Raw genomic sequence first — 22,365 nt, forward strand, 5'->3', positions numbered from 1 at the left:
TGCTCTGTGTAAAACGGTTAGATGACCGTAGCTAACGGAGACTCGAGATCAGGAAGGCAGGCTGGTCGCCCACCTGGGTGCGCTGACAGCCTTGGTTGGTACCGGGAAAACGGGAGTTTTGTTCTTTACCCGGACTTCTATTCCGAAATGTCTCAGCTCATAGAGACCGAAGGAGAGAGTTGTGGCTGGCTCAGAACCAGGCTCGAGGCTCCACAGAGACACGCCTTATCGGACCCGACTTAAACCCAACTGGGGACACTTGGGCGCCACAGGATGTCCTCAGGAAGAATGATTTGACCAGGTGCAAATCCCCACTCTTCCTCCGCGTGGATCAGGGGGCGAGCGTCACGTGGCGCCGGGGCGGGGCCTGTGGCCCCGCCCCCGAGAGGCCTTTTCCCGAACGCCGGAAGCGCTAGCGCGGAGCTTCTGAGCGGCAGGGCCGCGCGCCCTCCGCCATGGCGACCAGGGCAAAGCGCCGGCGGGTAAGTTACGGGGGGCCGGAGCGGGGCCTGCCCGTCTCCCTTGCGGCTCGCCCCTACCCCGCCCGCAGTGCGGTCCCGCCCGTCCCTGCGGTTCCCTAGAGCAGGTCGCTGGCCGCCCTCCTCGTCCCCTCCCCCACCCAGAGCGAACTTTTCTCCGCGCGCACGCTGCGATGCCTTCCCGCTTCCCGCGCGTTCTCCTGGGCGAACCGTCTCCACCGCGCTGGCTCGTTTCAGGTGGCGGGGCCTGTGGGAGGCGACGCGGACCCGGACCCGGACCCTGTGGCCGGCTTCCTGAGCTGGTGCCGGCGGGTGGGGCTGGAGCTGAGTCCCAAGGTGAGGAGGCGGGGGTGCGGGCGGGCGCGGCTGGGGCGCAGTCCAGCTCTGACCCACCGCTCCCCCTGCTCAGGTGGCGGTGAGCCGGCAGGGCACGGTGGCCGGCTACGGCATGGTGGCCCGGGAGAGCGTGCAGCCCGGGGAGCTGCTGTTTGCCGTGCCGCGGGCCGCGCTCCTGTCGCAGCACACCTGCTCCATCGGCGGCCTGCTGGAGCAAGGTGGGTGCGCCGGCGGGGTGCGACCGGGAGGCGCGCCGCGGGGCCGCGCCGGTGCTCTCACCTCTGTGTCTCTCTCAGAGCGAGGCGCGCTGCAGAGCCAGTCGGGCTGGGTGCCGCTGCTGCTGGCGCTGCTGCACGAGCTGCAGGCCCCGGCCTCGCCCTGGAGCCCTTACTTTGCGATGTGGCCGGAGCTAGGCCGCTTGGAGCACCCGATGTTCTGGTGAGAGCCTTGGTGGGGGCGGGGAGCACCGGCCCGGTAGCCTCGCGGCTCGCTCCGCCCTGGCCCGGGGACCGGGCCACGAGCGCTAGTCCCGGTAGGGTGTGTGAAGGGAGCCTGGCTGGGGTGTCACCGCAGGCCTGAGGAGGAGCGCCGGCGATTGCTGCAGGGCACGGGCGTACCCGAGGCGGTGGAGAAGGACTTGGCCAACATCCGCAGCGAATACTATTCCATCGTATTGCCGTTCATGGAAGCCCACCCGGATCTTTTCAGCCCCAGGGTTCGCTCCCTGGAACTCTACCACCAGCTCGTGGCTCTTGTGATGGCGTACAGGTCAGTGAGCCGAACCTTGAAGGACTCCTTTCTTTAGATCTCAGTTGAGGGATGAGAGGGGAAAGAACAGTGAACCACACCCCAGTCTCTCACCCTACCCTGGGCTTTAGCAAAGTTCTCTCTGTGGCAGCTTTCAGGAACCACTGGAGGAAGAGGAGGATGAAAAGGAGCCAAACTCCCCTTTGATGGTGCCTGCTGCAGACATACTAAACCACTTAGCCAATCATAATGCCAATCTAGAATACTCTCCAGTGAGTGGATCCCTCTCAGTTATTGTTATTATGTGCACTGATGATCAGGCATTTGATTCAAACCAGTGCTGGTCGTTGATGCTGCCCTGACAGTTGGGCTCGGTGGGCTCCATTCTCCTCATGCTAAAAATGTGTAGGTGAAGTTCTTCTGTTATGTACTTTGAGTTTGCGTATTCCAACGAAGTAGAACACAAAACTTCAAAACTTGCAGAGAAAGTTGTGGTTAGTTCTGTAATAAGCTACTGCCATTTACTTGGTGCTAGAGGTTGGTTGGCTCCTCTGTGCAGTGCCAGTGAACCAAGATCGTGTTGGGGCCCAGTGGACAGCAGCCTGGGTCAGATATACTGTCACTACTTTGGGGAAAGAAGAGGGAGGAAAGGGGAATGGCCATAGGTCAAATCTAACTTGATACCAAGGGTATATCAATTCCATTTGCTATGTGGAAAGTTGCAAGATCAGATCCAAGTTTATGGAATCAAAATTTAGGAAATGGCTATTTTTTAATTTTTGCCTCTATCTGCCATTTCTGCTTTGATCTTGGTTTAATTGTTCATTTTTAAAACCCAGCGACTTTTACCCCTTTCATCCTACTGTACAGGCATACCTTGTTCTATTATATTTCAGATACTGCATTTACAGGTTGAACGTCTGTGGCAACCCTGTGTTGAGCAAGTCCGTCAGTGCCGCTTTTTTAACAGTACTTGCTTCATGTCTGTGTGTCATACTTTTGGAAGAGTTGTAACTGCAAGAATTGCAGGATTTCAAAGTTTTCCATTGCTGCTGTATTTGTTCTGGTGATCTCATCCCAGCAGTTACAACTCACTGAAAGCTCAGACAGTGATTAGCATTTTTTTTAGCAAGAAAAGCCCATTTTTCTGTTCTTTAGGATGTAATACTGTTGAACACTTAATAGACTACAGTATGGCATAAGCTTTATTAAAAATCTTTTAAACGTATGTTTATTTTTGAGAGAGAGTACGTGAGCTGCGGAGAGGTAGAGAGGGAGACACAGAATCCATGGCAGGCTCCACACTGTAAGTGCAAAGCCCAACTTGGGCCTCAAATGCACGAACCATGAGGTGAGGTCACGACCTGAGCCAAAGTCAGATGCTTAACTAGTTGAGCCACCCAGGCACCCCATAAACATCACATTTATATGCACTGGGAAGCCATAAAATTTATTTAAGTTGGCTTTTGTGTTTGGTTTTTTGTCTTTAAACATTATTTGCTCTTTTGTGGTGCTCTGGAACTGAACCTGGACAATCTGAGGTATGCCTGTACAGGATCTTAACAGGAACTAAAAAGGTAGAATGTTGGAAGGTGTATCATCAGTCCCATTGCTGAACTGCACCCACCGGAGGCTTTTCCTAAAATAGAAATTATCTTCGTGGGTTGGCCAGGGAAGGGCTTAGTCCCAGCTTCTCCCTTCCACCCCAGAATTGTCTTCGGATGGTGGCCACTCAGCCCATTCCTAAAGGCCATGAAATTTTCAACACTTATGGACAAATGGCTAATTGGCAACTCATTCATATGTATGGTTTTGTTGAACCATATCCCGACAACACGGATGACACAGCTGACATTCAGATGGTGACAGTTCGTGAAGCAGCATTACTGGGTGAGTGTCGGATTAAGTCTTGCACACTACACTGATGGACGTTTCTCTGTCCCCACCCCAAGTGCTCTTAAATAGCAGTTGCCCCTTTTTTGGTAGACTGGGTGGGGTAGATGGAAGAAGAAATGAACTGGTGGGTATATGGAGACTTACACAACATTGCTTTTCTACCTACAGGAACAAAAGTTGAAGCTGAAAGGCTCCTACTGTATGAACGCTGGGATTTCTTATGCAAACTGGAGATGGTAGGGGAAGAGGGAGCCTTTGTAATTGGGTGGGAGGAGGTGCTCACTGAAGAGGAACTGACCACCACACTCAAGGTAAAGGGCTGAGAATAGATGAAATACTTGGAACTACATGAAAGAGGAAAGGTGGGATGGAGGGAGAGGACACTTAAATGCTGCCAAGATAGGTCTGGCTTTTCTCTAAATTCAGCGATTCAAAATTAAAGGGCCCAATGATTGCTTCTAGGTACTATGCATGCCTGCTGAGGAGTTCAGAGAGTTTAAAGACCAGGATGGATGGGGAGATGATAAAAGGGAAGAGGAGAGCTTGACAGTCACAAATATCCCCAGGCTGAAAGCATCATGGAGACAGCTGCTTCGGGACAGTGTTTTGTTGACCCTGCAAACCTATGCCACAGACTTAAAATCTGAACAAGATTTACTAAGTAACAAGGAGGTCTACACCAAACTCAGCTCGAGGGAACAGCAGGCCTTGCAGGTTCGCTATGGTCAGAAGATGATCTTACACCAGTTGTTGGAACTGACAAGTTAGCAGGTTCCCTGTTGCCTGAAAGACCATCCACAAGAACTTTATTCTAAGCTCGCATTCATTGATGCTTGAAAAAAAGGAAAATCTGGGTCTTTTGCTTTTCCTTTAATAAATACCAACAGGAAAAGTAACAAAGGTGGTGTGCTAGGGGTAACTGAGATAAGGGTGACCTGTTTAAGGACTGGGTACAGCAGACTTGCAGATTGCTGTTACTAAGATCAGTGAATTTTATAGCTGTTTTGTTCTCAGTCTGAACCAAAGGTTAGAAGAAATGTGATAGTAATAGGTTCCTATTGTAGTCTAGCATTTAATAACAACGTGGACTTTGAAGGTAGACCTGGGTCTGTTTTGAGCAAGCATCCCCCCACTCCAAGACTTCATTTTCTGTTAGAGGGTATGATATGGCACTGGCACTCAACAACTACTGTACTTCCTCAGGAGCCTGAAGTTTCCTCTACATGGCACAGCCCACCGGTAAGGGAAGAAACCCTAAGCCACCAATGACATTCAAGCCCCATTAAGATTTCTGCTGTTGAGTCTTGAACTTTTTGTCCTCTGTGGCCATAAAACTTGAGTTAAGGTATATTTTATTTTAAATAGTGTAAATTTTAAAAACTTTTTAAAACGAGTAGGTATATGTGATATATTATCAAAACTCCATGGGGACAAAGGGTATGAAAAATGTTTTGTAATTATTTAACCATAGAAACCTGATCCAATGATTTTTCTACTGCTGAAACACTACAAAATTCACTTCCTTGCTTGTTTAAAGATGCCAGATTCATGTAAATGATCTACCATGCAGCAAGAAGTGATGTTTCCCATTGGCAACAGGCTCTGCGAGGCTGGGTTGTCCACTTTCCTCACCACCAGCACTGGCTGCTGCTACTACTGAGAAAGGCACAGTGGAGTCATGTGTGTGTCATGACTTTAATGTTTTGACTACAGTATGCATACACATACAAGTAATGGGAGCTAGAGCCCAGGAACTAGAAAGGCTACAAAATACAACACGTGGACCAATACATTTACAAAACATTCAAAATGCTTACAAAAGGGGCTGTATTGGTCCTTTTGACTTTGTTGTTGTTCAACATAGCCTATATAGGGCTATTTACTGGGATAATGGGGAAGGGCAATTCATACACTATTAGTTCCCTTTCCCACAATTTACAAGGATCAGAAGAACGAAAGGGGCACTTTTAGGCCTGGTCCGGTTTTACGTTATAAAAAGAGCTGACTGCATCTTGCAGGGCCTAAGGGGGCAGGTTCTCCAGTAGAAATGAGAAAATGATGCTCTCCCAGCAGTCAGCTTTAGATTTGGGGAAGAGGCAAAACAAAAACCCATGGGATCTCAATTGTGAGCTCTTCCCATGTCCCCTAAGCATACCAAATAGTAGCACGTACACATTTTTAACAACTTGGTGATTTTCAAGGTCCCCTGTCCACATTAAAAAAATAAGTTACACAATATTTAAACTGGCTTTTTTTGCTATTCTTTGGGACACCAGGAATGTCAGAAGACAGGGAGCTGTATTGTTCTGTCCCCAGACAAGTGGATGGCATCAGCAGCCTTTTCAGTTACAAGCTGGGCAGGTACCAAGTTTATCTACTTGCCTTGGACACATTTTGCACAAACCCAAGAAGTTCCAGACAAAAGTTTTCTCTTTCATATATTTACACAAGTTCAAAATGATATTCACAGCATCTTCTAAATTTTGGCCAAGAGTCAAAAAAATGCATTTAAACTTTGGAACGTGCCCACATACACAGGAAGCTGACCCAAACAGTAATTGGGGCAGGTACCCGAGAACCAAAGGGCTGGGAAAGTCAGGAAGAGCTGAAAGGATTCTTCAGCCAGTTTATGAACTTGGTGCAGTGGGACCTCCAGGCTGACGCATTTACAGCAGAGATGCAGTTCCATCTAACTGGCACCTGTCCCTTCCATTACTTGCTGAGCCTGCTTCTGTCCCATGCAGCACTGTGCAACCGACTGGAATAACCTGAAAATAGAGACAATCACAAGTTTGTGATAAAACTTGAGGCCTGGCAATCCCTTGTGTCACATTAGCTCTGGCTATTATTACCCTCTTAATCACCCACCCTAGCTAGAGCCATCATCTGTTTCATTCTTAGACAAATCACTTTGAACTCACTTTTCAATTTCTGGGGCACAGTGTACAAATTCATGGTTCCAGAACTTAAACGCTGGATTTTTAATCAGCTCAATGAAGGTAATAAGAAGACCCCAAGGATGTGGCCTATTTACAATCAACCGTTCCAAGAGAACCCTGAAGGGAAGAAAAGATGAGTTAATGCACAGAGAAACCTAGAAATTTATGAACACTTCTTCTTTACCTTTATTCCTATCTTTTCTCCTTGATTACTAAACTACATGCAAAAGTTACTAGCTTTACTGAAGACAGGTGGATTAAGGTCTAAACGATACATCGCAGTTAATGCAGGTGGATTCCAAATTAGTCTTCTAGGCTCACTAACTGGAAGAGGCAGGATACAAATCTAGGTTTTCTAAGTTAAAGGATAATAGTATCAGATTACATGGCTCACAGAAAGCTACTTAAGGAATGCACAACCAGTGAAAAGAAATGAATTCTAATACTACCTGGGTATGTGTGAAAATGATCAAGGATATTATTTAATGAGATACTGTATCTAATACACAAACTATTAAGTGAAGGGGCAAGTTTTTAAAGTCTGGTCCAGTTTTTAAAATGTGTATCTCTCTCACCAGAATCCACCCATTGCCTAATCTCTGGTGTAGTTTATCATTAGGAAAATGCCAAGTACAATCCTCTATTTCTCCTTCAAACCTTTCAACCTAGAGGATGAAGGAAAAAGCCCAAACTCTTTAACAAAATGCCTTTTAATAGGCCTATGAATTCTGGACTCTGGATAAAAATGTTATCGCTACCATCTGAGAGAAACTTGATTTTCAATCAAGATACCTATACCTTTTGTCAAAACCTTATTTTAGCAATGATTATGATTTGCAATTCTCTACTTGTAATTCTGTGTCCATCAGACTAATTACCAGGGTAGGAATCAATGTACATTTTGTTCACTACTGTATCCCATATCCCACATGTAAAAGATGTTTTAAATGGACACAAAGATCTCAACGAACAGTGCACAGAAAACACACTCGATGCATAAGTTAAGGGGAAGAGGCAACCATTGAGAATCATCCAAAAAACTTCTCCCTTACCTTGTAATCTGTTCTTGGATAGCTTCAGTGTTGGCCTCTGCAAAAAGGTACAGCATGGTGCAGCTGAAGTAGTGAGTGTGGCTATTTGGGTACCGCAGCTGATTTGCAATTGCATTCAAGAAGAGATATCGACCTAGAAATTCAGAAAACAAACTTTATTAAAGACTTGCTCTGAGAGGCCAAGGCAAAAAGACATCATTCTGAGTGGCTAGGGTTTGGATTTGGGATCCTGGCCTTTCCCGTATCCTTTAGTTTCAACCAGTGGTTCTCAGGTCCCCAGTGTTTCCACTTCTGGGAGATATATTTTTTTTATTTTCCACATTACAATTTTTATAAATATTTAAAAACAGATACCCTGCATATTAATACATGTTAATAAAAGCATCCCCCCCCCAAAAAAAAAAATCAGGGAAGAATATCCCTAATTTCACAGATCTATTTAATGTCATTTAATAGGAGACAGCTAGATTTCACAGATCTATTTAATGTCATTTAATAGAAGACAGCTGGATTCTTCTAATCCTGTGTTCAGTCTGCTCCAGTATTGTTTCCTGTAGCCCCTGGAAAACTCCACTATACACTCACGGCAAGAGTTTCCCCACCACCCAAAAAAAAGAAAATAGCCAGAGCCATAAACAAACTAACAAAATATTATATGCCTATTATGACAAAGTATTTCTATGACCAGACTATGGCAAACAATACAGAGAACTTAACTCTGAGAATTGGCTAGTTTCACTCACCTTCAGTGTCCAAGTCCACAGCCAGGTTCTGGAAGATGTCCATGTGAGCCGAGTGGGTGATCGTGCTCATTGATGGCGTGCTACCCTTGTTGTGGATGTGTGCAATGGCCTGAGTCCCTACATAGAGCACCAGTGCATTGATGAGCTGGAGGTTGTAACGATTGCCAGGTTCATTGGATACCTAAATGAACAAAACAGAAAACTCCTTATTTTCATAGAGGACTCACTATTTCTAAACCCTTTTTACGCCTTCATAGAAAAGCTGAACTGCTCTCAGTGTTCTTTGGGATCTAACTTTTAGAAATTTACTTGACTTTGTGAGGTTGCTGAACAAATGACACAGCTGTCTATGGGTGGTTGTGTCAGTAACAAGAAGGCAAAGCTTTAACAGGTGCCAGCAAAAAAGTACAGTTTATAAAGTCAGTCTATTATCTCAATGATAAAAAAATATTGGGAGGGGCGCCTGGCTGGCTCAGTTGGTGGAGTGTGTGACTCCTGATCACAGGGTTGTGAATTCAAGCCCCATGTTGGGTATGGTGCATTCTTAAAATCTTGAAGAAAAAAATAATCTAGAGAAAGGGAAAAGTGGTACTCTGGTGTGGAAAGACCACACGATTTCAAGTCCTTTTCTAAAACAGCAAACTAAGACAGAATCACCTTATTAAGAACAATCATGGGGTGTGGGAGGAGCCTGGGTGGCTCAGCTGGTTGAGTGTCCAACTTTGGTTTGGGCCATGATCTCATGGTTCGTGGGTTCAGGACCCACGCTGGGCTCTGTGCTGACCGTTCACAGAGCCTGGAGCCTGCTTTGGATTCCGTGTCTCCCTTTCCTCCCTCCCTGTCTCCCTCCCCCTCATGCTCTGTGTCTGTCTCTCAAAATAAACAAACATTAAAAACAATAATCATCTTGGGAGTACTGAAAGGGAACCATTATCAGCCATGTATTCGTACAGAAAATCAGCCTGTTCCCCTGGTTGCCTCTTCTAAGGCTTTGTATCATTGATAAGATGAACCAGTAAAATGCATAATTCAGTGAATCTCATCCAACCATGAGAAATTTTTAAATCTGGTTGACTCCCAAATAGACCACTCACAGACAAAGCTGAAAATTTAAGTCAAACCAATTAACCTGTAGGTTGCTGCGCAAATCAGACAGAAAAGTGACCGGTGATCGAGTTTTAAGATAGGAATCCAAATCCTTTTTGAACTGAGGTGGCATCACTCCAGTAAAATTGGTAAGAATCCGAGGTGCAATGTTAATTTCACTTAACATATCCACCTGCCACAGATAGATACAATAATCAAAACCAGAAGCATATGTAGGAGTTAACAGCAAATTCCATCTGTGCTAAAAAGTAGTAGGATTGTTTTTCTAAAACTATACAATGTAAGATCTTACAAAGAGCTGCCACTTTTTATTAATCTGTAATTAAAAATCTATAAAAGGTAGGAATCTCTCATTCTGTAGTAAATCATCTTTCTAAATTAAGGCAGGATAGGTACCTTCTGTGAACAAGCCTAATAATGTGTAGCACTAGTTATTTTTTTTCTGGACTTGGGTTTCAAAGTAAGGGTACAGAGGAGATATTGCTCACTCACCAAGAGCCCTAGTCTTTGAAAAGATGCCTCAGAAGAAAAGAACATCATACTTGTTACTTTAAAAAAAAAATGCACGTGAAAGAAAAAGAATACAAAATACATAAGAATTACAGTAGCTGCATCAGGGTGACACACAAAAAACACCTGTGGAATACAGGTATTATAAACGTCTGTTCTGAAATTCTGTGCAGTCAGGGCCACCCAGCAAGTGACTGGCCCAAAACCTTGGTTGACGTTCTGCAAAAATTAACTTACTATCAAAATTAACTGAAAACAGCAGCTAGGCAAAACTGTAAACCAATATTCAAGCAGGCTTAATAACATGATTGCCCCCTACCCCCAAAGAGCATCCTCATCTAACAAATAACTTATATGTGGTTTATGCTGGGGAAAGACAGGTTAAATAAGTCTACAACCAGAGAAAAGGACTGAAATACTAAGACGTAACCTTGTTTTTCCTTGAAATGTTTAGAACTTTACCTTCAGATTAGGAGTGAATGGGTCTGGGAGCCTCATGTTTCTTGGGAAGGCACTCAGGATGAGATTTCTTAGCTGAATACAATTAGGTGGGATCACATCACAGAATCCATAATGATAATCACAAAGGAACTCAGGGAAATCATGCAAAAGAACCAGCAGCACTCTCAAAGTGCCCTATTTTTTAAAAATGAGAAAAACATTGTTTTCATATTAAGTTGGAAAGCTGGAGTAACATTTATACTACCATGAATGTTAACTCAAGTAAACATGATAAAAGTATAAAGTATGTTTCATTAACAAATTACAGGCTTTAATAAAAAATTGTGTCACAAGTGATTTACCAAAATATATACATGTACATCTGGAAATTACCAAAATCTAATTTTGAGGACTTAATACCTTAAATGCTGTATACTAGAAGAGGCTAGCAAAAAAAAAAAAAAAAAAAAAAAAAAAGACATAGGCTTCTAACTTCAGAAGCTGAAAAAACATAATTTATGAAAACCAAGAATGTAAAAAAGCCAAAATCAATTACATGTTTAAAAAGTATTAAAGGAGCGTGAACCAAAATTGGCTGTTTGAAAAGATTAATAAAATTGATAAACCCTACTAATGGAAAAAATATTAATAGCAAGAATGAAATGGGACCATCACTACAGATCCTACAGACATAACAGTTTAAGAGAATGGCCCCCAGTTATATGCTAACAAATTTGACAATTCAGATAAAATAAACTACTTTAAAAACCAACTTGCCAAAACCCCAATCAAAATAAAATCTGAATAGGGGTGCCTGGGTGGTTCAGTTGGTTAAGCTCTTGGTTTCAGCTCAGGCCATATCATCACGGTTCTTGAGTTTGAGGTCCGCATCGGGCTCGCAGCTGTTCAGTACAGAGCCCACTTGGGATCCTCTGTCCCCCTCTCTCTGCCCCTCCCCACCCTTGTGGCTCTCCCCCCACCCCCAGCATCTCTAAAATCAATGAATAAGAGCTCCCCCAAACTTTGTTGTTTTTTTTTTTAATTTTTAAAGAGAACTTTTCCCAACTTTTTCAATGAGATTAGCATAATCTTGACACCAAAATTTGATGTGAAAAGTCACACAAAAATCCTAAATATCAGAAATAGAAATAACAGTGATATATCATGACCAAATGATTCAAAATGCAATGGCAGTTTAAACATTTTAAAATTAATGGAGTTATAATATTAACAGAAAAAAGATTTTTTACATTATCTTGAATGCAAAAAGGCATTCAATATGACTCCATACCTATTTAATGATTTAAAAACTCAACAAATTATGAATAGAGGGCATTTCCTTATTCAGATAATGGTGTCTGCAAAACAAAACTGTAGATTTATAAAAACATTATACTTAATGGTGAATAACTAAAAGCTTTCCTTAGGATCATTAATGAGACAAACATGTCATTATCACTCTCTTCTATTCAACACTTTCCTGGGAGTTACTGGCAAGAAAAAGTAAAACACAAACCCAAAGTTACATGTTGATGGAACGAATACAGAATACACTTCTCCCCACAAAAGACACTCATAAACTCCCAGAAAATGTAAATTTTGCAAGGTAGCTGGATGCAAGGCCAATATACAAAAATCAGTTTGTTTCTATACATTGTTACCAAGTATGAAAAAGTTTAAAGACATTTTACAATGTCACCAAAAAACCCACAAAATGTATAGGCATAAGTCTAAAGAAAGAGGTTGAAAAGCTCTATTCTAAAAACTACAAAGCACTGCATAGTAAAATTAAAGACCTAACTAAATAGAAATATTCATGTTCAGGATTGAAAGCTTAATATTATTAAGATGTCTATTCTCTCCAAAATGATCTAGAGATTCACTGCAATCTCAATCTAAATCCCAGCCAGCTTTTAGAAGTGAAGATGACTGTGTAGTTTTATGCAACGGCAAATGACACAAAATAGCCAAAATAATCTTAAAAGAGAGCAAAGTTGAAGAGGAATCACTTTGCTTGATTACTCTGGCTTTATATGTAAGTCTTACAACTCAAGACAGTTTTATACTGCCCTAAGAACACAAAACAGATGAACTAGAGAGACACCCATACACAAATGGTCAATTATTTTGACATAGGTGCCCAAGCAATTCAATAGGGAATAAAGAATGGTACTGAAAAGCTGTACATTATTTATTGGGGTGGGGATATAAGGAAAGAGGAGGAAACGAATCTTACCATACACAAAAATAACTCTCAGATAGGTCATACCTCCTAAGCGTAAAAGCCAGAATTATACGGCTTCTTGGGCAGTGAACAGAGCACACACAGAAGAGAATGCGACTTGGGACTGCCAAAGATTTCTTACGTCAGATACAAAAAAAAAAAAAAGATTTCTTACATGAGATGAAAGTAAAAACTTGGTAATTCTGACTACATTAAAGTTTCCATTCCTCAAAAGACACCCTACTTTTAAGGGAGTAAAAAAGCCACAAGAATAGGAAATGTTTGAATATATATTAAACAAAGGGTTTATATCCAGAATGTATGAAGCAGTCCTATAAAAAGAAAACAGATAATCTAGTAGAAATACGAGCAAAAAACTCGAAGAGGAGCATCACAAAAGGATATCCAAATGGCCAAGCTATTCATTAAAAAAAAAAAAAAAAAAATCAAGGAAATCCAAACTAAATCCACAATGAGATCCCACTGCACAACTGCCAAAATGGCTAACACAAAACAGTAAATACCAGGCACATGCTGGTGTGTCAATTAACAGCTATGTGTATTTTATAAAAGTAGTAGTATCTACTAAAGCTGAACACATGGAATACCCTGTTCAGGTGCTGGTTATACAAGAACATTTGACTTTTGCACTTTTCTGAATATATACTATACTTTAAAAGCTTAATAAAAAATATTAGGCCTCACATTCCCAGTTGAGAGTGTGTAAGTATTTTTAAATTTTATTTTAATTTGTAACTCTAGATTAATTACCTTATAGAGGATTTGCATAGGTTTGGTGAGTTCCACATTTCTAAGGAAAGGCGCTAAATATTTGAATAAATCAATCAGTAGCTGTGCATACATAGGCCATCCCTGAAAGAAAGAAATGTACATGAGTCGTAATTCTACTCAGTTGCTGTTCTACCACCAAAAAGTTGACTTGTTTACTATCTTCTTCAGACTAATATAACTAGAGAATACTGACATAAATAAGTCTCTTGAAGACTGCCATTAAAAAGGAGTAAGGATAATTACAGAAACAGTGAGAAATATTTAAAACAAAATGGCTCCAGAATTCTAGGATGTATGGGTCCTTGTGCCTGTAAGCAAAATTTGAAGAGGAGTAGTAAACCTGGAGAAAATTTCAGACACAACACAAAACAGTCAACTAAGAAACTGACAGAGGTCTGTTTTCTTCCTTCCTTCCTGTATTTATTTATTTTTAAGTTCCTTGTTTTAATTAAGTCCTAGGTCTCAAACCATTTCTTTCCCCACTCCCAACTCCTGTCAAATAATTTGATCCAGTTTATAAAAAGTTCACACTATAAATCCTCTATTTTTCAACCAAACATGGCTGAACCTGTCACCAACTCCCAATTTTACTAAGTATGTTTATTTGGGGGCAATTTTATTCAATGTTATTGTGTTTCTCCTCCTGGAATATCAAACAATATACACTCCACTTAAGGATTAGCTCACTTTCTTTTTTGCCAAGCACATTAGTCATATTTTCTTCTGAAAGGCCAATCAAGGATATGTTCTACCATATTCATTTGCCATTTAATTGCAAGATGGGAGAGAAACCTCTCATGTTAACTATGTTTATTGCAATTACACTTTAAAAACTCTTTACTAAAGGGGGCACCTGGATGTCTCAGTCATTTAAGTGTCCTACTTCAGCTTAGGTCATGATCTCACAATTTGGGAGTTCGAGCCCTGCATCGGGCTCTGCACTGACAGCTCAGAGCCTGGAGCCTGATTTGGATTCTGTGTCTCCCTCTCTCTCTGCCCCTCCCCTGCTCACACACACACACTCAGTCTCTCAAAAATAAACATTTAAAAATAATAAAAATTAAAAAAATAAAACTCTTTACTAAAACTTGATCCTAATTTCTTCAAATACAGGCCAGCAGTCTTCACCCTTGAGTGTGAGAGTCTTTAGCATTTAAGGTGAGAACCTGTAAAACTGGCGGGTTCTAGAACTCCATTATTCGAAGTTTTATATATAAGTCTACAAAGGTGCTCCAAGGTTTCAGCTTTTCTAAAAAAGTCCTTAAGAAATTAACACAGATGGCTCACAAGACACTTGGAAAAGCAATACCCTAATCACCGAGGAATGGCTTCTAGGCAGAGGCAGTCAAGTACTTGTTAAACCTCTCTCCAAAACTTTACTCCACATGAAATTATTCTCGACTAAACCTGGAATAAGTAAAATTATTACTAAATGACTAAAAGTGCTAATAATAAGCTCCAAGTAGTTACAGTCTTCATCTGTAGGAGATAAACTGCAGCCACACCTTCTGCTGTGGCGTATGTGCCAGCATTCTTGCAATAAATATCCGATGGGAGATCAGTTCAAGCCAGGCATACACAAAGCCAGGGGCTTTGGTAGGCCTCAAGATGTGGAATGTATTGCTGAAAGAAGAAAACCTTAGTCAGAAGAAGGTCCAAGTTAAATATGGTGAATACCACATCAATATAAGTAACATTCAAGATGTATTACAAATCAACATGCCTCAAATCCACAAGAATACTACTTCTCAAATTTTACCAACAAAATAGCAATCCTTAATGGGAAATCTCTATTAAATCCAACAATACTCACCAGAAAGCTGTAAGTGTCTGGAAATTAATGGTTTCCAATACATGCTCAGGTGCATTGAGTTCCAAGAGCAGCATGATAAAAATTCGATGGTAAGGAAGCTGCTGAAATTCACTTTGCCGGACATCGTGATCCTGCAGGAGAACTCCCACGACTATACCAAGAACCTACAGAGCACACAGATTACGAGCCTGTACATCATAAAAATAATTCACTTACCACTCATCAGACAAGTTTTTTACCTTGTATTCTTAAGTCCCACATTAAAGGACACATATCATTTGAATACAAAATTATATGCTGGCACCCAAAAGGGCCATACACTGATGTGGCCCGCAGAATTTTGTTTTCTTTGAATTTTAATGATCTTAGACCAGAAACATACTCTCCACAAATACTGGTTTTTTGTAAGCTTTAGAAAGGAACATGGTACATCATATTCCATCATGTTAATACAATGTAACAACCTAATTTTTCTGGTCTGATGTGAGTAAAGCTGACAAGAAGCAAAATGGTTTATACTTCTCTTGGCATTTAATAGATGGAAAGCCAGGGAAGCTCTCAGGCTGCAGAAATGTCTCACATACACAAAGAACTGGAAGTGCCTGGGCAGCTCAGCAACAGTCAAGCCTCTCTTGATTTTGGCTCAGGTCATGATCTCATGGTTTGTGGGACAGAGCCCCACAATGGGCTGGGCTGACAGCATGGAGCCTGACTGGGATTCTGTCTCTCTGCCCTTCCCCAGCTTGAGTGCTCTCTCTCAAAATAAATAAATAAATTTAAAAACACAAAGAACCATCCTGCATTCCACTGGATTTTCCCATTGAAGAGTGAGGGACAGGGCAACCTACTTGTAATTACCCAAGACCAAACTCTAAGTTCGTTTTTGCAGTTTTAATACTGAAATTTCCAGGAATTCTATATATGTCAAAAGAAAACCATTTTGTTCCTGTGAAGAAAACAATCAACTACAATGTCACTCCTGGTATTTGAGGTGCTAACCTGTTATCAGTGGACAGGTCGAGCCACCCCATTCAGGGTGATTCTGCGCATAGCCCAAAATTCTGTATTATCTAAATATCTTCCAGTATAGTCATTACCAAACATTAACATACTGAAATACCTTGTGGTGGTTGGAGGGGGAGGAGGGGTGGACTTTTAGTTCAGACACTACACTCTTCTAATATTTAATGACTATGTTTATAATACTATCTATGAATTTAATTTCAGGACAGAAAAAGGGCTATTACAAAATGTTTTGGGGAAGGGATTGGGCCCTAAGAACCACTGATGCAGGCTTCAAGTGTATCAAGACTAAGGCAAGAGAGAATTTCAGACCTTGTTCAGCAGATTAATCTTTGTGACAGTGTTGGTGGCCTCCCCTGAGTGCTTCACTAGCAGTGCAATGAGGCGGACAAAGGCATCCAGGTTGTGATAGCACTTGGCTCGGATCATGGTGGGATTAGCAGCAGGATTGTGCTGCTGCTCTGCCTGAGCACGGTAACTGATTTCTACACACATTTCAGTACACAGACGAAAGAACCTTGTTATGAGGTCATCAGTCTTCAGGATTCCTTGCTGGTGCATCTACCAAAGGAATAAAAATATAAAACACAGTGAGATATAATACACACAAATAATTTTTTAATTTTCATATTTAGGAGGTATTCTCCCATTTACTCCTTGTCACATTTCTACTTCTTACTTTTTGTAAAAACAGGGGTCATGAAAATGATTTCTCCATTAAGGACGGATGACAGAATTCCTTAGTTTTAAGTTTAATGGAGAACAGAAATGATGGAAATTGAGAAAGAAATAGAAACATGGCAATTTTGAGTTAACAGTCCACAGCCAAGTAAAGTGGAAAAATTAACTAGGCAAACGAACCAACTTTTAGTAACCTACTAAGTCATAGTTAGACATTCTAACCAATTCATAATTCCCCCAAGTAAGAGATTAAATTATGTATATTTTACTTTTTCACAGAATTTAAGATAACTTCTCCCGAATGACTTAACCAGTAACAAAATTTTTAAACTCCAACTAGCTGCAACATGAAAAGTCAAGTAATAATTTGCACAGTAAGTAGGTACCAAAGAAAATAGCCACAGATCATACCTGGCTACTTAAATGTAAACTGAGTTTATTTTGACGTAAATTAAGTTTAAAATAACACGGACAGAATGAATTTCTTCAAAACAAAGGATAAAGAACAAATTTTATGACATATGATTTGGAAGTGAAGCAGAGAAGTTATTTGGCTAGTACAAAAGAAGAAGGCAGTATAAGAGGTGTTAAGGTTGCAGAGGGAGAAGGAGGTCAGTGCTTAAAGAAACCAAGCCCAAAATGGAAACTTGACCGATATCTTGGAAACTTAAAAACAATTTCACTGTCCCTTGATAAGCAGTAAAATAACTGAATTGAAACTTATGTACCCTAGGCAAGACAGAAGGTCAGCAAAGGGACTTTTGTACATTGAAATCTGAGAAACTACCAGGGGGAGGTAACAAAGACAGACTGCTGTTATCAAGGAGGTCAAGGAAGAAAGAATTCTCAAAAGGATGCAAAAGAGAATAAAAAGTATAAATACAGTATCTTTTTCAAACAGAGAGAAGAAACAAGAGTAAATAAGCCAGCAGGAAGAGCTGAGACAAGCGCCACATCCATACCCATGAAATTTTGATGATCACAAAAAAACCCCAACTGATTCAAAGTTCTTCCATCCAAATCAGAAAATCAAACTGTAAATATTCAACAACAGCTTTGCAATAAGGTGTATTTTAGAATTCTTTTAAGGTAGAGACCTACTTAGTATGATTTATTTACCCAGTTAACATTCATCTTGAACAGTAAATCCAATTTTTAACAACTTTTAAAATTCTAATCCGCTCTTCCATAATCCACTGTCATTTATTTGATAATAGATCTAATTGCAATCTTTCTTTGGTTGCACGCCTAGGCTTTGGTCTCAGTTTAAAAAATATAATGGTCAATCTGCAGAAATAAGCAGATAAGCTAGTATCTCTCCCTGAATAAACATTACAATAGTTCTACTAAAGGAATTCTAAGGCCAGTTCAGCAAAAGCACCACTCTGGCAATTAAGTAGTATGATCAGGACAAACTGGCTACTGAGTATGAATCCCTTACAGTGGTTGAAAACAGCCAGTAATAATAAAAAACAGAATGCTAAAATGGTACTATCGCTCTCTTCCTACATCGTTGTTTACTCATCCTGTTCAAATATTCTTTTCTAGGAAATGGTTTCCTAACACTTTAACTCAAAGTCCAATTTAGATAAAATCACATGAAAATAAATAGAAACTATTTCCCAAAAAACCATGTTAACCAATTATAGGCAGATAAGCTACTTAGTTTAGAAAATATAATAAAAGGCTCTACCATTTAAATATTTAAGATTTTGTTGCATTTTCTTATTTTTAAAAACATGGGCTATTATGAGAATATTACTTATTAGCCCCAAATTCCCTCACTATTGACTATCAAGCTAGTAAAATTACTACATACATGTGGCAATTTCATTATTCATTATCTGATCCACTGTATTTTGTAGCTATGACTACTGAAGTGGGATAAATAGAACTAAAGGGGACGTGAAATGCTGAATTTACTGCTTAGTGTCCAAAGATGAGGAATGAAATAGGCTTTATCAATTTAACAGAGTAACGATGCTGACATTTTGGTTTACATGAGTATGGAGGTAACTGTCTGACCACAGGTACATAATACTGAGCTTAAATATTGGAGGCATCACACCCTACTTATGTTGAATAAAAAGCACCTTTCTTTCCAAAAGCTCTACCTGTCCAACAAACGCAGAGAAAGCTTTGGTACTGTCACGGCCAGCTGCTGCTGAATGGTAGAGATTCACCCATTCCCTCAGAAGATACTCTGCCTTCTCCCTCAGGCCTGGAGGATCATCATACTCTGAGGCTTGAGAGATCCCAGAATGCATCATAAAGTTAGGGCCTCCATGAGCACGATCAATCATTGCTTCATAGTTGGATCGCACTACTTCCATCAGCTGGGGCAATCTAGTACAATAAATCCAGAGCGAAAATCAGTCTACTCATGGTTGTGATTTCACAGACATACAGTTGGACAATCTGCTTATTTAATAGAAACCACAACAGTGATTTCCATATTTAAGCAAAGCTATCTTTGGTCTCTTCCTGTTTACTCATGACCACATAATATGCAAATGACTGACTGACCTCAGTTAAGCCACTTCTTGACCCAAAAAAAATGATGCCTGTTGAGATGGAGCTGATGTGCATAGTTAACACTCTGTGCGCCTACCATGTGCCATGGTTTGTTATTTATCTTAATCTCAACAATTCTCTGAGATACTATTTCTATTTTATTCAAGAAAAGGCTTGAGGAGGGGGGGTAAGTCAACTTGCCTAAAATCAAAATTTAAAGTACCAGGGCTTAAACACAGGACTCCTGACACCAAGTCTAGTACTGTATGTACTGCTTGCTCTACAGCAAGGTGGCTTGGCGGTTAGTTAAGCTCTCATACTTCAAGGGACAATATTAGGCCTCACTAAAGCTTCCCACATGTTGTACAGCAGTTCTAATAGGTAATGTTAGTAAATCTGCACATTCATTTCTAAAGCTCATTCTTAGACTCAACACACAAAGATCCCATCACCATCCTCACCCTTCTGGAGCATTGCCTCTGGAGTGAGCATTAATCCTCATGAGAGTTTCAATGGTGTGGAACAGATCTGCCTCAGTAACATGAGCAACACTCCTTTCATCCACCAGCAGGATTTTTACCAATTGCATAGCAAATGCCACGGCCATGTAGTTTAAACCATTCTCCATTGACTGGCAACACAGAAAGCACAACGTAAGATAGACAACACTTATGGCAAACACACTTCCCAGCTACCAGAGCCCTTTTTCTGTTTAAGAAAATTCCTTCCATACCTGTGCTAGGTGAAGATCATACTGCTGCATATTAACCAAATGATTGCGAATTAGCAACTCCACTGCTTCAACATTGTATTTATATTCATCCCGACATTCAATTAGGCACCTAGAAAAAGTGTTTCTTTACTCATATAGGCTTAACCATATTGTAACAGGTAGAATAAAGATCCTATTTTATTCAGTGGTAATTTGTTCCAAATTAAGGATGCTTTGAGAACCAAATGCAAATCAGTACCCAAAATTCAAAATAGCCAATAATGAAGCAGAACAGACAGCACAGTGTTAAAACTCAAGCTTTTCTTTCAAAGCCTAGAAAACAAAGCATTCCACTTAAGACACTGAAATATTTATATGTGAACACCACTGCCAAGAAATCATTGAAACCTTTTAAAACCAATGATCTGCAATTTATTCCCCAAAGCAAAGTACTGGTTTTGTATATTCGTCAAAGTCCCATTTGCCTTCTAGAAAAAAAGGAAACCTCTGGACATGAAAAGGGCCATGTATCTTAGAAAGCAGTCTAATAAACAGTACTTGTTTAAGATGGATACTGACCTTGTGATCTGTTTGTTACACCATGGAGACCCATATGCCCGGCCATCCTGAAGAGCTTTTAAGACCAAAAGATGACACTCCCTGTAGCGCAGCAATAGGTCAGCATCAGCACCACTTGTGGCATCTAGTAAACCCTCTACTGCCTACGGAAGAAAAACAGTATTCACAAACATGGAAAATATAGTATTCAGCCCAACTTTCAAAGCCAAAAACCAAACCTTAACAGAAATTACAATGTATCTTCTGGAGCCTCGAGTTAACAATGTCTCCACTCACCAAAACCCTTTTCACACACACACTTAACACACACACACACACTCTCTCTCACTCTCTCTCTCTCTCTCTCTCTCTCTCAATTCTAATTTATATTCACATGTGTTCTTCATATAAAAAGTCCCACTGTCCCTACACAGTCAAAATCCAATGGTCCGTAACAACCCTCCCACATAACCCACCTACGTGGATCAACCTTTCCCTCCAAATCTAAAGTGCTGTCTTTTAAAGTTTCTTAAATAACTGTGTTTTCAAAAAATTGTAATAAAAAAAGATTTTCCCACTTCGCCGTTGGTAAGTGCCATGACTACATTCTGTTCTGGGAAAAACTCACCCAGTTTTTACCAAACAAAATTTGTTTTATCTTAATTTTAAAATCTGAAGCTAACTTAAGTAGGCGATGGTGCAGGTCACTAGACTTACAAACATAGTTTCTTCTTAAAAATAACATTTAATGGGGCACCTGGGTGGCTGAGTCAGTTAAGCATCTATCTGTTGACTTCGGCTCAGGTCATGCTCTCACGGTTCATGGGATTGAGCCCCCATGTTGGCTCTGTGCTGATAGGGTGGAGCCTGGTTAGAATTCTCTCACTCCCTCTCTCTGCCCATCCCCTGCTCCCTAACAAAGTTAAAAAAGAACTAACCTTCTGGAGCAATCCAAGAGCAGCTATGGCATCCCGAGAGTTTCGAGATAATACTACAACCTCCAAAAGACTTCTAAGAGCCTGAGCTTGAGGATTCATGGCCAAAGTTGGTGGGATGGCATGTAGGTGCTGCTCCAGTTCTGTAATGCACTTATCATAAATCTGAGCTACATCATCTGTTGCCCAAGCTTGCTGTTTGAGAGAAGGAAAGAACCAAAAAAGAGATAAGCAAAAATTTTTCAGATTTTTCACTGGCACATGCAGCAATTAAAAAGTATTTTAGTATGTTTACTCCCTTGACTCCCCCCCCCCCCCCCCCCATTAAAACAGAGGGGCGGCTCTTCCATTCCCTTTCCTAAACTATTCAATCTTAATGACATGAGGTGGGGCAGTGCAAGGCAGGGATGCGGGAAGGGGTACTTCACTTGACTATGGAAGGCCTGACAGACATCAACATAATCAAGTAATCAAAGAAAACAAGACAGATAATGGGACAGGATATAGCTAGGAAAGTAGGTAATCAAACCACAGAAAATATAGTACCCAGTCCAGCTGTCAAAGCCTAACAGAATAATAACACAGCATCATTTCTGTGATAAATATATCAAAGATGCACTATTTGAATCTATTCCTGAGAACATACTGAACAAATCCAAATCAGGACATTCTAGAAAATAACTAGCCTGTAGTCTGCAAAAGTGTCAAGGTCATGAAAGATGAGGAAAAGGTAAGGTGCTATACTAGACTGACCTGGAGGAAATTTAAAAACATAACTAACTAAAAATGTGTGATTCTGAAATAGGTCCTTTTAACTATAAACAGATAATACTAGGACACTTCATAAAATCTGAATGATGTCT

At 40.8% G+C, this 22,365-nt stretch overlaps 2 protein-coding genes across 10 annotated transcripts in view; one reads left to right on the forward strand and one right to left on the reverse strand.

Moving 5' to 3' along the window:
- Positions 1-389: 389 nt before the first annotated feature.
- SETD6 (SET domain containing 6, protein lysine methyltransferase) lies at positions 390-5,696 on the forward strand. 2 transcript variants are annotated; one of them, XM_049622373.1, is made up of 9 exons: positions 391-482; positions 717-815; positions 889-1,033; positions 1,112-1,253; positions 1,389-1,583; positions 1,714-1,834; positions 3,272-3,452; positions 3,627-3,769; positions 3,921-5,696. In XM_049622373.1, the coding sequence occupies exons 1-9, from the start codon at positions 456-458 to the stop codon at positions 4,224-4,226; spliced, it is 1,359 nt and encodes a 452-aa protein (XP_049478330.1). In that variant the 5' UTR covers positions 391-455; the 3' UTR covers positions 4,227-5,696. The 2 variants fall into 2 exon arrangements, with proteins under 2 accessions (XP_049478329.1, XP_049478330.1); XM_049622372.1 differs by having other exon boundaries at positions 390-482; positions 889-1,253.
- Positions 5,697-5,883: 187 nt separating this feature from the next.
- The window catches only part of CNOT1 (CCR4-NOT transcription complex subunit 1), a 99,153-nt gene continuing 82,671 nt past the window's right edge, over positions 5,884-22,365 (reverse strand). For 4 of the 8 annotated variants that reach the window (XM_049622365.1, XM_049622366.1, XM_049622367.1 and 1 more), the window contains exons 35-49: positions 21,506-21,697; positions 20,589-20,731; positions 20,031-20,139; positions 19,759-19,928; positions 18,877-19,129; positions 16,415-16,663; positions 15,080-15,243; positions 14,772-14,889; positions 13,246-13,347; positions 10,272-10,445; positions 9,322-9,471; positions 8,193-8,373; positions 7,450-7,582; positions 6,380-6,514; positions 5,884-6,226 (exon numbers count right to left, since the gene is read on the reverse strand). In XM_049622365.1, the coding sequence (XP_049478322.1) occupies positions 6,148-6,226; positions 6,380-6,514; positions 7,450-7,582; positions 8,193-8,373; positions 9,322-9,471; positions 10,272-10,445; positions 13,246-13,347; positions 14,772-14,889; positions 15,080-15,243; positions 16,415-16,663; positions 18,877-19,129; positions 19,759-19,928; positions 20,031-20,139; positions 20,589-20,731; positions 21,506-21,697 (2,352 nt within the window). In that variant the 3' untranslated portion in view covers positions 5,884-6,147. Of the gene's footprint in view, positions 6,227-6,379; positions 6,515-7,449; positions 7,583-8,192; positions 8,374-9,321; positions 9,472-10,271; positions 10,446-13,245; positions 13,348-14,736; positions 14,890-15,079; positions 15,244-16,414; positions 16,664-18,876; positions 19,130-19,758; positions 19,929-20,030; positions 20,140-20,588; positions 20,732-21,505; positions 21,698-22,365 lie in introns of those variants that run through there. The other 4 variants (XM_049622369.1, XM_049622370.1, XM_049622368.1 and 1 more) reach the window with 2 other exon arrangements.

Source organism: Panthera uncia (assembly GCF_023721935.1).
Source record: "Panthera uncia isolate 11264 chromosome E2 unlocalized genomic scaffold, Puncia_PCG_1.0 HiC_scaffold_19, whole genome shotgun sequence".
In the NCBI taxonomy this organism is placed as follows: domain Eukaryota; kingdom Metazoa; phylum Chordata; class Mammalia; order Carnivora; family Felidae; genus Panthera; species Panthera uncia.

Excerpts from the sequence above, each read along its gene's own strand:
- SETD6 (XM_049622372.1), top strand. The coding sequence starts at position 456 with ATGGCGACCAGGGCAAAGCGCCGGCGG. Across the intron at positions 483-716 it reads CCAGGGCAAAGCGCCGGCGG|GTGGCGGGGCCTGTGGGAGG; the intron begins GTAAGTTACGGG and ends GGCTCGTTTCAG. Across the intron at positions 1,254-1,388 it reads TTGGAGCACCCGATGTTCTG|GCCTGAGGAGGAGCGCCGGC; the intron begins GTGAGAGCCTTG and ends GTGTCACCGCAG.